Source organism: Ruditapes philippinarum, unplaced genomic scaffold (assembly GCF_026571515.1).
Source record: "Ruditapes philippinarum isolate M1 unplaced genomic scaffold, ASM2657151v2 ctg3385_1_1_1_1, whole genome shotgun sequence".
In the NCBI taxonomy this organism is placed as follows: Eukaryota; Metazoa; Mollusca; class Bivalvia; order Venerida; family Veneridae; genus Ruditapes; species Ruditapes philippinarum.
The window spans coordinates 259,198-274,883 of record NW_026862005.1 but is presented as its reverse complement, the minus strand read 5'-3'; the positions used below and the strand labels follow the sequence as shown (position 1 = coordinate 274,883).

Here is a 15,686-nt window from a genome sequence, read left to right as displayed (position 1 = left end):
AGGCTTCTTGTATATAAATTTCTCCATTCGGTTGGCCGATGTATTGTGCTCAAAATATACGGTTTGTCTTGTAAGAGGCATTCCACAACTATGCATACCTATGTAAAACCCTATAATGCAGCTTGAGCATGCTGAAACTTTGCATATAAACTGAAGGCCCTGGAAATGAAATATTAACACAATATATACGTTGTTACTTGCTAGTTTTGGTGGAAAAAAACACAGCTTTTATTTTGTTTCTTGTACCTTTGATCGACTTGAATGTAGTAAATGATACGATTTTAGAGACTGTATAAACTCACTTAGAGGAGCTATAAGCAACCCCTCGATGTTTCAATTTGTGTAAATGTAAATTCTCTGCGAGTTTGAGAAGTTTCTATTCTATTTATCAATGGAAAATTCAGTAATATTATGATTGCACGTGGAAATTTTATACGTACGTACATATTGTGCGCAATGGACTCAAAAATGTCTTCACCAAAAGCATCCAAAAAGTAAGCTGCGCAGGTCCAATTATGAAATTTCGCAGATTGAGTGTTGATTTTTGTAAATGTATCATTCCTGTAAATTATCATTACAGGTCCCATAAATAGTAATGAATACTGCAAGCAATTAAGTCAAACTGTTTTCACGATTGACAGTGTTTAAATGGTTTGAAAACTGTTTAACGTCCGGTATCGGACATGGACATTATTTGAATATACATGTATAGTCAAATTGTATACTTTAAAATAATTTTTGCCAACCTACATAGCTCAATGGGTTAGAGCGCAAGTCTTGTAATCTCGACATTGTGGGTTCGATTCCCAGGCTGGCCAACTAAAATCAGTCTCTCGGATGAGATATAAATAAAGGTCTCGTGTATATACGTGCTTTAACACTTTGCACGCTAAAGAAACATGAGGAGCTTCTGGAATTGGGGAATCTTTCTGTATCTTCATCTTGCACTATCCTCTAAAATCGGAAATGGCTGATACTCTTTTGGAGGAATCGCCCATATGAATAAACTAAGAAAACCTAGTGCTTTTAAATCTAGGACTAAATTTCAGATCGGTAATAAAGACCTATGGGAATAAACTTTGAATTCTAAGATACAAAAAAGTATATGACATGGTGGAGATTTAATAATAATAATAATAATAATAATAATAATAATAATAATAATAATAATAATAATAATAATAATAATATAATAATAATAATAATAATAATAAATAATATAATAATAATAATAATAATAATAATTAATAATAAAAATCAAAGGCATTATGCCCACAAAATGATTTAAATTCTATTTGTCAAAAGTGTTTTATTTTTCTGTATTTTTTGTATTATAGTTTTTCAGAAAATTACTAATTATCTGAACCATCTTTTTCTGTGTTGCCTTTTGGCAATAGTGATTGGGTATTTTGTTTGGAAGTCAAAATACTACTTTGTTTACATTTTGCTACATATATGACAAGTTATAACACATTCAGTGCTACTTTTTGTTACTTAAATTAAACGTTATAAAATTCATGTTTGGCATTTCTGAAGAGGTTAACATTTATTCGTTCATTCGGCATAATGTGCCTTTATCTAGGGTAGCTTATATTAAAACATTACACCAAAGCATCATAAATAATGATAATAAAGGAAGTGGAGATATTGACGATGATTGTTGATGATGATGTTGATGATGATGATGATGGTGATAAAAAGTAGACACGTTTACAAAATTTTAAGGACGTGCATGTACTAATTAAACACAAAACTTTAGTTTTTAAGGGACTTTTAGGTTCAAAGGGCCATTTTTTTAGCTTAAAAAAAAGAAGAAAAAACAAAACAACAACGACGACAACAACAACTCAAATGTTGAATATCTGCTTAAGCCGGTGCCAGGGGGGCGTGGTCAGTAACTGGCACTTCCAGTTCTGTTCATGAACATACTCAATCAAACCGAGCCTGCAACATTTTCAATTTTGTCGTGCTGGGCTTTCTTTATGGATTCTATTTTTCTCTATTTCATATATAAACGCATTAAATCACATCTCCTGGACCCTTTCGATAAGAACTATGATTATTCAATTCAATTCAATTCAAAGCTTATTGCATAAAGCATGTTAATACATTGCCCGTATCACAATATAACATTTTATGAATAATAATAATATTAATAATAGCCAAGGAGTAACAATTGAGAATATGCCCTGTCGGAATGCATTTCCGGTAAGTCATTATAAATAAACAAAACACATCACCAACAAAATTTATTTCTTTAAAGATATATAAAATATAAAAAAAACATATGTAGCACGATAACGATATATATATGGAGTTACAAAGAAAACAAAATAAAACATTAAATAAATATATCAATAAATGTCAATGAATTAATTACTTGATACCATCCTTAATGATCAACATTATTTTTTGTCCAATCACATTGTAGTATTTTTCAAATTTCTACTTTGTCTAACTTTGGTTAATGTGTACTTTTTTATTTTATTTTTTATTCATTTATTTATTTAAGTCTCAATAACATATATGTACATATCAATCAATATAAAATACAGGATAAAACAAATGGCATACATATATGAAACCAATCAAATGTTTGATTTGCTAGAGACTATTTAAAAACTATACATTTTCACATTCTTAAAAACTCTATCACATATTTTAATGACAACTCACTTAATGTACATATACAGAAAAAGAAATGAAATGAAATGTCATCTGAGTTTGTTCTTAATCATAACTTTGTCAATTCAAAGATCTTGGCAAGTATTCATATTTGAGTAAAGTTAAAATTAAAACTACTCTGTCTATCCCATAGAAAAAAGGCTGAAAAATTTAATCATAAACAAAATAGTTCAGAAAACTGTAATGTGCTAAACTGTATGAAGACCCAAATATTCATGTTCTATAACAACAGTGGTTGTGTCAAAATTATGACTTGGCATTGATTTGTATAACCAAAAACAAACCCTCCTTATTTTTCGGTTCTAAACTATACTAATTTCTTTACCATATATATACACATATTCTAAATGCTATGACCTAGAAAACTCTTCTTAATGATAATCTGTCGTTATTTTTTGTTGTTTTTTTTTTAAATTTAAACCCAGAATATCTTTAAAAGGAATAGTTTATAAAGCTCAACATTACAAAATGGTCTAAACAGTAAAAGCACAGGACTGATCTAATCAGACATATGAATTATTAAAAAGGTTTTCTAGAGCAAGATAAAACAATGTTCATATACTAAAACAATGTTCATATACTAAAACAATGTTCATATACTAAAACAATGTTTATATACAATAAAAAAAATATAGTACAGTTTAATATTATCCAGTATACAAACTATCACGACGCTTTTCTAACATTTGAAAGCAGGTTTTGGCACAGCAATTAACAATGGCCTCCTCATTCAGAAGTATCCTTATCTTTTCAACATCATCTACACTATCAAAATTAGCAAAATGTTGACAAGCCTTAAAATAAAGCTGTTGTCTTAAATCAATATACAAAGGACAGTGTAGTAACACGTGCATCTCATCCTCAATTACATTAATTCCAATATTGTGACAAAAAGAACATTTTCTATTCTCTAACAAGACATTATTATATCTTCCAATCTTAACATTGATTGGGGCTGTTCCACTACGAAATTTTGCAAGTGCACCTCTATGTTATCTATTTAACACTAATTTACAGTATGGTTCAACATGAAAAGAGGTTTTGAATAATCGGTAGAACCTAAGTTTATTTCTACCATTTCCTCTCTGTGCATTAACACGATTAACATCGGCATGCCATGACATGACATATTCTTCATATACATGTAATTTTGGAACAAGTTTTCCACATATTTCATGCTTAGACGCAAACCTGCTAATATGTACATGTTCATTTAAATCATACTTCAAAAACATGTTAACAACTTTAAAATTCCAATTTTTACAGTTTCTATTACTTGCATTATTTGACCAAACAAACACTTTTCTGTTTAGTCTTTCACTTGACATATTAACTAATCTAGACCATAAATGTACAACTGTTTTTTTAACCTTACAAATCATTGGTTGCCACCCAATATCACCATTTACAGCAGCATTTGAAGTATATTTACCAACGTTCAAAAAATATCTTGCTGCTCTATGCTGAATTGCATTAATACATTTAAAGTCTTCAGTTGCCCATATACCAGAGCCATATGTAATAATTGGTACAATAGAAGAATCATAAAGTTTGGTAAATGCTTGATATGGAAATCCACCAACTGAGCGTTCCCTCGCTATAAGCAAACCCAAGGCCCTTCCGGCAGATTTAGCAACGCATTTCGCTGTGACCGAATAATCTAAATGTTCAGTCAAAACAAGACCTAAGTACTTGTACTGAGAGGCATACTCAATTTCTGAATCTCCACATCGAAATACAAAATCACTTTTTCTTACAGACGGGTTTCTAAATTGAACAATCTTGGATTTGTCAATATTAATACACATTTTATTTTCAGCACACCAAGTATTAAAAACATTCAAAAGACACTGTAAATTTTCAGGTTTATCGGTGTACTAACTAAATAAAATTCACTTAATCTGTCGTCTAACCGCAGTCTAACAAATTTCAATAATGCATTATATTAGGGAGGAGTTAGAGGTATTGTTGTAAAATGTCAAAGTTAGCAAAACAATGCCAACATAAAAAAATTAGTAGAGGTCAGGTGGATACAATCAACTGATTTATTACATAGATAATACATGTTGGGTACGCAGAGACAAATGATTGCATATTAACTTTTTTATATCCTTTGAACTCTAAGAAAAATGACTGTTATAAATTGCTGACTGTTTTAAACTTTATATTGTATAGAAAAGTAACCAAAACATTATTTTCTTTCACTTGATAGGAATAAACTGCATTAACAGTCATTGATATCAAGAATACAATGATTACATTTTTTGGCTGGAAAACTCATTGAAAATGGACCCCCTTCACACAGAAAAAATGAACTGTTTTTCAAATGAGCAAATCAATAGGGATTTTAAATGTTAGTGAATAACTTGAAGCTAATAACGAATTTGTATCAATGAATAATCTGTAATGTATTTTTTCTCACATTTTCCATTTATTTTAAAAGGATGTACACATTTCATTAACTCCATTGTTTTCACCTAATTGCATCGTTTTCCTCGCTGGTTTTTTCCAGATATATTATAAACATGATAGTCTTACTGTAGATAAAGGTATAAATTCTGTGACATTTCAGTAGAAAATGTGCCTGGGCCATTTTTTTAGCTTATCTAAATGTGACATGTTAGCAACTTGACAAGGTGTAGACATGTTGTAGAGCGAAAGGGCGGAGCTTTCGGTGATTTACAGAAATGCCTTGTTGTTAGTTGAAAAAAATAATGTTGATCATTAAATAGGTTAATGTTTAATAATATGCATTAACAAAAATAATTGGTCGCCTGCCTGCGGCAGGCTTGACCAATTATTTTTGTTAATGCATATTATTAAACACTAACCTATACATAATGCATGTTTTACCACTTGTTGTATTTCATACATTTTTATTGTATTTATTTGTGCACGTGTTGTAGACATTTTATTCTGGCACTGACTTGATTTGACATTTGTCACGTGTTAATTTATTCCGACTTTTGTAAATGCCATGTTGACAAAAGCAACTGATAGCCGCAGATATGCATGTACATTTATACAGTCATTTTCACTGTATCGTGGATCATCGCAAATTAAAAAAAAACAATGTTATACATGACAATGGGAAAAAGTTACAACACAATGCATACATACATATGCAATCAATTAACACTGCAAACAACACATATGATATGTTAAAGACTAAATCATATCATATCGTCCACATTGGAGTTAGAAAGTTCCATATGAAAAAAAATATAATGATGGAAATAAAATGTAAAAGTACTTCAATCTCAACTTTCGGAGGAGTCCGGTGGAAAATACTATGTGGAATATCTCGCAGATTACCATTCAACATTCCTTTACCGAAGTATGACGGAATGGACCGAAATGTTTCGATTGCGCAATAGGGAAGAAGTTCCAAAAGAAATAAAGTTTCCTTTTAAAAGGAAAGGCTTGCACAGTTGTGCCATCATCCCAACCCTTTAAAATTGTTTTTTTTTTGGTTTCAATTTATTATCACATTTTTTTTTAATTACTGTATTTGTATATCATAAAGGCTGCAAGCCAAAAAGACAAAATTCATATTTTACACATAATATATGTTTACATATATATTTCATGCTTATTGATGGCCCCAGCTAGGTGTATGGAATATTGTATCCTGTTTTTTTCTGATGGAACACGGCAGTTTCAACAATGCACTAGCGATATCAAGGTACATACATGTATGTAATACATATCTGGGACGTCACAGTACATATATATTTGCATGCCTGGTGTGGTATAGCTTCCAGCTTATAGTCCGCTGTTAAAACCTGCTATTTCATTGATCATTGATATTCATACACCAATTATTAAAGGTAAAATGCATTTAATTGCTCGACGACTTTTGACTTTGCACATCTTACCATTAGCACCAGCTTTTCACGTTAACAAAAGTCGCATATTTTTTCATTGTTTTTGACACGTATACTATACAGTTGACTGAAGAGGGCACGTAGTGGTCAGGATATCTTCCGTCTTCACGTACGTATTTCCGTGCTGCTGAATAATAATTTCTCTGTCCTCGGCTGAAAGCAAAAAAATAGTAGTCAATATATCTGGGTAAAATTACAAATGCTTTATATTTCATTCATTGTATAAAACACATGAAACAGGACCATTTTTGATTTCACTTTAAAATAGATTTTGGCTTAGTTTCAAATCTTTAACTGTTTTTATTATTCGAATTGAAGAAAGGTTGTTGTCAAAATAAAAGTTAAAAATTTTATGTTATTTTTTGGTAATATATAAATGAGCCAGCCAACAGGCGTTTAGTGAGTTTGGACATTGACAAAATAAAAAAAAAATAAAAAAAAATAAATCTATTGGCAAATAACAATGATATTTATAACATAAACGAAACACATTATACACCAAACTAAATAAATCTTCTAAAACACATTTTCTTTGAGTTAAGTAAAAGTCACACTGGCATAATGTACTATAGTCAATTACAACACTTCCTATCTCAACAGACACCCAAGGGAAAAGCGGGTACTTTAATTTTTATGGCCATCGATTGTCTGATAAAAAAACTTCGCGGTGTGAGGAATATTAGATCGATGTATAAATTTCCACTAATTACATGTACATATATATTTATGAATTATTCCCGTTCTATTTTTGTGCGAAAATAAAGCCAAAGCATTAACCTAGAATTGCGAGGATATTCGAAATGTAAACCCGCTTCACCTGCTAATCACTGCAACCATGCACACGTGACATATATACATATATAAATGTTGACCTACTAGTAATTTATTTCTAGCACGTGCGGACACCTGCCTAACTCATCACTTCGGCAGAGATTTAAACTTTCAGTACACGGTTGATTATCATTTAAAATCAGTAACCCTAAACAGTGTGAGTCATAATAACACTGATATATACTTATAATATACATACCTATTTCTTGAATAGATCTTACACCTTCATCACGCCTGATATTGTACGGACATAATGTCAGTTTTTTCCATTGTGAATCTCTCCGACGACGTCGACGTAAAACGCACACTGTGACGACTACAATGACGCATGTGAATCCAACACCAATAAGAACGCCGGCCATTATGTTCTCTATTGTCTTCCATTTCTTCACTTCAGTTGAACTCCCATTGTCATTAAGCACAATATTATGTTTAGCATGACTTTTTATTTTGATATTTGTAGGATCAACTAAGTTTAATTGTGGACCGCATATCGTGTCACTGTCATTTGCGCACGGAATCCACGTGACTAGCTCTAATTTTATGTCACAAACCGTGCACGCGACACAACTTCCTGTTTCCGCTTGCAGAAACTCGTCTGCATTGCACGTGCTGCTAACTGACTTTGCTATGTGTACACTAATGCAGTTCAATGATACAAAAATAAACACTAATTGTCTATAGTCCGCCATTTTAAGTCAATGATTTTGTCTTTCGTTCTTCCTTCCTTGTCCAGTCCTCGAATTTATTTATGCATGTCTTCTAAAGTTCTGAAAGTAAAAAGGTATATTTGAGTTGTTCCGTAGCACACGGTAAAAATTGACTTATTCCGTAACATTTAACGTTTCATAATGTGTTTTCCCGGTTGTTTTCATAATATCTGCTCAATGGAAAATTAATTTACTATTTAATTTTGTTCCAAGTAAAATTCAAGAGCACTGAGGTGAAAAAAGTAGTCCGCAGATGATTTGATACACATGAGCAATGGAGCCATGTGCACGTGATCTTCACTTTATATTTTTAGGTCTCTTAGGCAATGTAGAAGTAATCATTTTCGTGAAGTTTCTTTGATATTTGACATTGTCATTAAGTCACGTGATAGAGATCAAAGTCAAAGCAAACGGTTTAATCAATACGGGAAATATTAGCAGAACATTTAAAAGATCATTCTACATGACACGCAAACTGCCACACCTAAATATAGATTCTAGAAATGGTAGATCTGAATTTTACAATGTCTGAGCAAAAAATTATATATATAATATCAATCTAAGGAAAGAATGTCATGCAAATTGGCTGAGATTAAGAATTCATTCAATTTTTTCGTGCCATTCAATCACGTGACCAAAATGCATTGATGATATAGGAAAATAACTAGACGGATACCATTTTCAATTTTGTACATTCGGATACCGTTTCACGTGTAAAATAAGTTAGAACTCGACAATCCACGACTTAATTTTAAGAAAAAGTTGAAATATTCATCAGACTATGAAAAATATATTACTGCATGTATAAGATCTAATATCAATAAGTATAAAATATGCAATTTTCTACTGTATATATCCACCTTCATTCAAATAACATTATTTTTTGCTCGAAACTTTCTTAAGACATTGTATTATCAATAATTTTTTATACATTGAATTATCTATTTGCGTATGTTTAACTTTGTTTGCGTATTTTAAAGGCAACGAGGAATAGTACCATTCAAACTTTTACAGTTACCTTCGGTAAATAAGCTTCTGCTTTCGGTCAAAATCTATAATTATTGTTATGTTGTTACTTACATATGTACAAATATTCTAAATAAAATATGTTTAAACCAAAATAAATATATTTCTTTATAATGTAAAATTTACCTCAACTAGTATCTGTTTTTGTCATGAAAGGATTATAAATAAATGTTAATCAGTCCAAAGTTTAACTACATGTACATTTACGGTTTTCACAATAAAGTAAAGAATTAAATTATTAAAGTGCCTTTATATTTAAATGCAGACATTTTAAAATCATTGATCTATTGTAGTTTTAAAAGATAACAAATAATAAGATAATATAATTATATTAAAATATTATAAATAACATATAATCCTGAATAATAATAATCCTGAATAATAATAATAATAATAATAATAATAATAATAATAATAATAATAATAATAATAATAATAATAATGATAATAATAATAATAATAATAATAATAATAATGATAATAATAATGATAATAATAATAATAATAATAATAATAATAATAATAATAATAATAATAATAATAATACATGCAATAATAATTTCTACGTGCCCGCGAGGGGTTTGACATTAGCGGAATATAAATAATAATGTTACGAAATCTTCTTGAATTGTGAAAAGCTTTGTTTATTCACTTTTTTCGCTTAAAAGTAAACCATTTCTCTATGCTCACGGGGGAGGAAGTGTTACACGAAGGATGGAGTTCTTATGATAACTTGTTCAGGAGTTCTTGTGATAACTGTCACGGAGTTCGTCGGAAAACATCTGTATATACTACAAAAACTCCCGTCAAAAATGGTTATTTTCATCGTTCAATAATGAGTTTTAGGTGCTGAATTAAACTTTAATAATTAAGCTTGTCTTACGTCTTGTATTATGTGTCAAAAACTAATTCATAGGCCATTTTTCATCGCCTCTTGCTATAAATCTGGTAGTTTTGAGTAAAACTTCCAAATTATTTGCCAATTCACAAGTTTTGATCGGTTTATTTCTGGTCTTCATCCTTGCCATACATAATTACCTAATTATAATGCAAAATTATTGTAAACATAAAGCACAGGCTAACAGATTTATACCCGATTTTTCAAATGTCCCGGAGTTCTTGTGATAACTTTTGTTAAATATTTTTGCCAGTGTGTTTCTTGCGCTAAATCACGGCACGTTTTGGCGTTTATTGTCATTCAATAAGATTGTAAATCATTATGAAATGCAGTACGATCATCCTTTCACAAAAATGTGTCTGCAAAGTATGAATAGGTGATAGGCTATCATCTACAGTAAAAATTGAACCAGCGGCCACTGATATTCAGCAGTATAATGGCTTAAACCACAAAACAAAATGTCTCAAAACGTACACGTTGTTCTCAGTTTCACATGTTTTAAGCAACCACCTTTCTTAAGCAGAGAATATATAGGCATGCTTCTCTTACCTAAGGGCTAAGTAATTTGTATCATTTTATACCATAATAAATGAGTATATAACCAGGATAATTTCCACACCTATGTCTTTAAAAAGTACAATACATGATAAAAACTCAACTGCGGTTGGCTCTAACTACCGATCTCTCGAACACATTTGAATTGTCCCTCCAGGTTCGAGCGAACTAAGTTTGACTATATATTTTTGTTATCAATTACAGCAAAAGTAGCAGAGTGTCCTCCACTAAGATTACATAGGGGAAATACTCATCAAACATCGACAGAAAAATATGCATGAAAATACCATATTTGAGTATTTCAAAGCGCATATTATCACGTACATATAATTGCCCTATTGGTTTCATAGCAGTTCCCGGCCCCAAATCGCACTTTTTAACAAATAAAATAAAAATCTGTCTACCGAAGAGTGCAAACTTTGACAGAACAAAGTTAGGTACCTGTCCAGCATTACCATGTTTTAATGTTGCACATAAAGGCCTGAGATGTAACACCTTTGCTCACATTTATTCAAAATTTCATAGCAGTTTTTCGGACCTTTTTTATTTTGAATATAATTCAGTACCAATAAGCAATGTTAAGCTGAGTTTTTCAAAAAGATATAACTTCCCAAACTTTTCCGTGTCGTCTGCAAATATATTGTGTAAAAGTAGTGATTTACCTAGAATGGGATTTCAGTTATTGTGCATAGAATTCCCCATGCAGTTGTTGCTTGTAAGTGTCGCAAGTTCTCTAATGTAACTTAAAACAACAGACAAAACTTTGAAACATATTAATCGCTGTATTACAACTGCTGTTTTACATAGAAAACAAATGTTTTTCTGACTGATGCAGTAACATAGATGCTTAACTTAGAAGAAATAGTCTGTATGCCTGGATGAAAATGATAAAGGGCTAGAATACTGCTAGGAGCCGGAAACCAGTACAATGTCATAAATCCTTTTTCCAGTCAACGAAATCTGCGTCAAACAACAACAAAAAAACTATGAAAAAGAAACGGGGGTAAGAAATAATATCTTTTGAACTAAAATTCACTCAAAACCAACATTATATATGTTATTTTTTGCGCAAAGGATGAGCGTACTACATTTCATAATGATTTACAATCTCATTGAATAATAAAAAAACACTAAAACGTGCCGTGATTTAGCGCAAAAACACGCTGGCAATAACAAAAGTTATCATAAGAACTCTGTGACATCTTCAGTGTTATCACAAGAACTCCGGGACATTTGAAAAATCGGGTATAAATCTGTTAGCCTGTGCTTTATGTTTACAATTTTGCATTATAATTAGGTAATTATGTATGGCAAGGATGAAGACCAGAAATAAACCGATCAAAACTTGTGAATTGGCAAATAATTTGGAAATTTTACTGAAAACTACCAGATTTATAGCAAGAGGCGATTAAAAATGGCCTATGAATTAGTTTTTGACACATAATACAAGACGTAAGACAAGCTTAATTATTAAAGTTTAATTCAGCACCTAAAACTCATTATTGAACGATGAAAATAACCATTTTTAACGAGTGTTTTTGTAATACATACAGATGTTTTCAGACGAACTCCGTGACAGTTATCACAAGAACTCCTGAACAAGTTATCATAAGAACTCCATCCTTCGTGTAACACTTCCTCCCCCGTGATGCTGGTATAATGAACAAGTCCAGTCCAAGTGAAAGCAGGATTATATTTATTGCAGTAAATCAAAATAATGCATCATTTTATTTTCTATCAACAGTCAAAACCAAAGTAAAATTCTTAACAACTTCAACAAATACATTTCTTCAATTACTAACTAACTCAACTCAACCAACTCCAACTCACTCCAAAACTCCTCAAAAACTAACCCAGCTAGAAAAGTTCCCAGCTTATATACCCTTCTGTTTGCGCAGCTAGGGTGGTGTGCAAAAGTAGATTGTTGCGCGACCCACGTGCGCTAACCAGTTTTGCACACAACTCATTGCGCGACCTGAATGTTGTGCAACCTATTAAAAGTGCTGACAATGCCTTAACAATGTTCAAAATGGCCTGCAACTGGTTCAGGTATACAGACTGTTGTACAATACAAACATTAGTACAAAAATACATAATAGTTATATAAATTTACATGTTTGAACACTCAATAGGATAATAATTATCTGTCCAATAATGCATCTTAATAGTGCAAAATATACTTGCAGTAATAATAATTAAAGATATATGTACTATATATGGCTTATAAGACCAATACACTTACTACTGATTGACATTTCTATAAACTTATAATACTGACTGATAATTCATTAAACAACAGAAATATAATCTCTCCAGCTTTACAACATACAGCTCAACATTTGAACCAAGTAACCTGTACATAGATAAAGCTGTGAGTAAGGAATCCCATTCATAAAATCTGATATGACCAAATTATGTTTTGTTAACAACAATTGAGATGCTGATCGAAGGGCTAAAAATAACTTAAACCTTGTACTTTTAGACTGCGCGACCTCTTATTGCGCGACCTCTCCATATTTGGAACTAGCATGCCTGGGAAAGCTGATTCTGCGCGACCTTTCCTATTGCGCGACCTTAAGTGTCGCGCGACCTTTGTCTGCGCGACCTTTCCAAATTTGGAATGAGGTATGCTCATAATCTAAAAATTACGGAATGCCGTTAGGGCCATCGCCTATGAATGTGTTAATCTGAAACGCGAAAGTCGATAGTACGATGGTGAAAACACGAAATCACGAAACTACGATGGTGAAAACACGATAGTACGATGATGAAAACGCGATAGTACGATGAAAACGCGATAGTACGATGATGAAAACACGACGGTACGATGGTGAAAACGCGATAGTACGATGATGAAAACACGACAGTACGATGATGAAAACGCGATAGTACGATGGTGAAAACGCGATAGTACGATGATGAAAACACGACAGTACGATGATGAAACTCGAAATCACGAAATTACGATGGTGAAAACGCGACAGAACGATGGTGAAAACACGATTGTTTATCGCGTTTTCATCATCGTAGTATCGTACTGTCGCGTTTTCATCATCGTACTTTCGCGTTTTCATCATCGTACTTTCGCATTTTCACCATCGTAGTTTCGTGATTTCGCGTTTTCACCATCGTACTATCGACTATCGCGTTTCAGATCAACACATTCATAGGCAATGGCCCTAACGGCATTCCGTAAAAAATAACTGAGCTGTGCCAATATTCTGGATTGTTAATGACTCAATTGTTTTACAACAAAAATCAGTAAAAGTTAACATAAACATTTTAACCAGCTTAGAAATATTGTCCAGATTTACCATCCTAAAAGAATACTCTTCTAGTAAAAGATAAGTTTCAAATTTCATAACAGTAATAATAATAATAATAATAATAATAATAATAATAATAATAATAATAATAATAATATTTTCCATGTGTATGGCAAATAAATATTTGTTTTGGAAACTGTAACAAGGTACCAACAATAAAGATTGTAAGGAATAAAAATTATAGTATCAATGAGGCATAATGGGCCTTAATACATAACTATAATTTTTCAAAATGTCTCATTTCGTGAAGGGTTAGAGTATTGGTGACAAAACAGTTCATGTCATATTTTGCATAAAAACATTAAAAGTTTCACATGCATTTTGAACACTTTTAAATTGCAAACTTTTAATATAAATTACTTAAGTTTAATTCTGTTTGAATATTTTATTAACATACCCGTTTGTGTGTCGCTTTAAAGACGTTCGCTACATGTTTTAAACGGTAACCATCCTGCTAACGTAATCAAGGGAGGCAAATTTTACAAGGTACTTATTATCGCCTGCACAGTGAACTCCCTTGCATAAAATAATTTCAAAATATTCATCAATTTACCATTTACAAAATATCAAGCATGCTTTTCGTATTCTATATCGAGCTGACTGCCGACCACAATCTGTTTTGAAATATGTAAATAATAACGTTCTATTTTTGTTTGTTTGTTTGTTTATTGATTTTTTCTCTCTCAAGCGTCTAATAATATTAATCTTAAACCTACTAACAAGTGATCAACATCATCAGTATAAAGTCAGATCAGTCTGCCTGACAAGGCTCAATACAGTTGATGGCTCTATGTGAAATCCCTTCAGTATTAAATGGACTGTTCCAAGTTCAAAGGAAAAACAGATCAAACATGCAGCATGTGAAGGGTTAATTGAGTTTTCATAAATACATAAACGTGAGTGTTTCCATTTATTACGTGAAATATATTTTTTTGATAAATAATGTTTACTATGGTGTCTCGTTACGGCCATCGCGACACATTCAAATAACTCTAAACAACGAAAACATAAAAATACGATGCCATCGTAATTTCATTTTTTCAACATCGTTTTCTCGTTATTTCGTTTTTAACCGTAATATTTTGTCTCGATTGCCCTATCGGGACATTGTAGTTTTCACCATGTTACTTACGGATGGTCTTTCGCACGGAAAAAACGCTTTAAGGGGGCATTATACCCAAGAATTTTTTTTTTCGCTCAAAACCTTTTTATTTTTGGTGTCCTGTTTTAGTTTTGAAAACGTTACTCATTTCAGTCATTTGCAAATTACATACACAATATGTTTCACTTCTGTTGCTGTTTGGCATTTAGTACAAATATTGTGATTCAGTATTCTGTATGGAAACCAAAATACTGCTTTGTTAACATATTTTGCTACTTTTATGAAAGGCAATTTCACATTAAGCGCTACTTTTTCAGGTGATAAGTATCTAACATGCTCTTAAACCATTATTTAAACATTATTAAATTCATGTGTGTCATCTTAAAAGAAAAAATGATGAAAAAGATCACAAATCAACACAGTTTATCTAACATGTGAGTGTCGCTTTATCAGTTAATATAAAGGAAATATTTATTCGTTTCTGAGGCAAAATGTGCCTTTAAGTTTTTGACTAAGAAGCTAAAAATTTGATATCATAGGCCAGTCATGTAACTAAAAGAACACCTATATGCTAAACCTAAACAACATTACCCTGCTTTTTGTGAGTTATGGACACTTTTTTTAACTTAATCTTGGATATATGACAGGTTGTTTTCCAGAAATAAG

The 15,686-nt window shown here is 31.5% G+C and overlaps 1 protein-coding gene across 3 annotated transcripts; it reads right to left on the bottom strand.

The window, feature by feature from the left end:
• Nucleotides 1-2,238: 2,238 nt before the first annotated feature.
• On the bottom strand, nucleotides 2,239-12,773 carry LOC132717621 (uncharacterized). Of its 3 annotated transcripts, none has more exons than XM_060701119.1 (3): nucleotides 12,404-12,773; nucleotides 7,603-8,173; nucleotides 2,239-6,725 (listed from the first exon to the last, which is right to left on the bottom strand). In XM_060701119.1, the coding sequence occupies exons 2-3, from the start codon at nucleotides 8,093-8,095 to the stop codon at nucleotides 6,628-6,630; spliced, it is 591 nt and encodes a 196-aa protein (XP_060557102.1). In that variant the 5' UTR covers nucleotides 8,096-8,173; nucleotides 12,404-12,773; the 3' UTR covers nucleotides 2,239-6,627. The 3 variants fall into 3 exon arrangements, with proteins under 3 accessions (XP_060557102.1, XP_060557103.1, XP_060557104.1); XM_060701120.1 differs by having other exon boundaries at nucleotides 12,395-12,441; XM_060701121.1 differs by having other exon boundaries at nucleotides 12,399-12,433.
• Between the last annotated feature and the right edge of the window lie 2,913 nt (nucleotides 12,774-15,686).

Bases quoted from the DNA above. Each gene is read 5' to 3' on its own strand.
- LOC132717621 (XM_060701119.1), bottom strand. From the start codon at position 8,095: ATGGCGGACTATAGACAATTAGTGTTTATTTTTGTATCATTGAACTGC. The intron at 6,726-7,602 runs GTATGTATATTA...TTTTGCTTTCAG, and splicing joins AAGATCTATTCAAGAAATAG to CCGAGGACAGAGAAATTATT.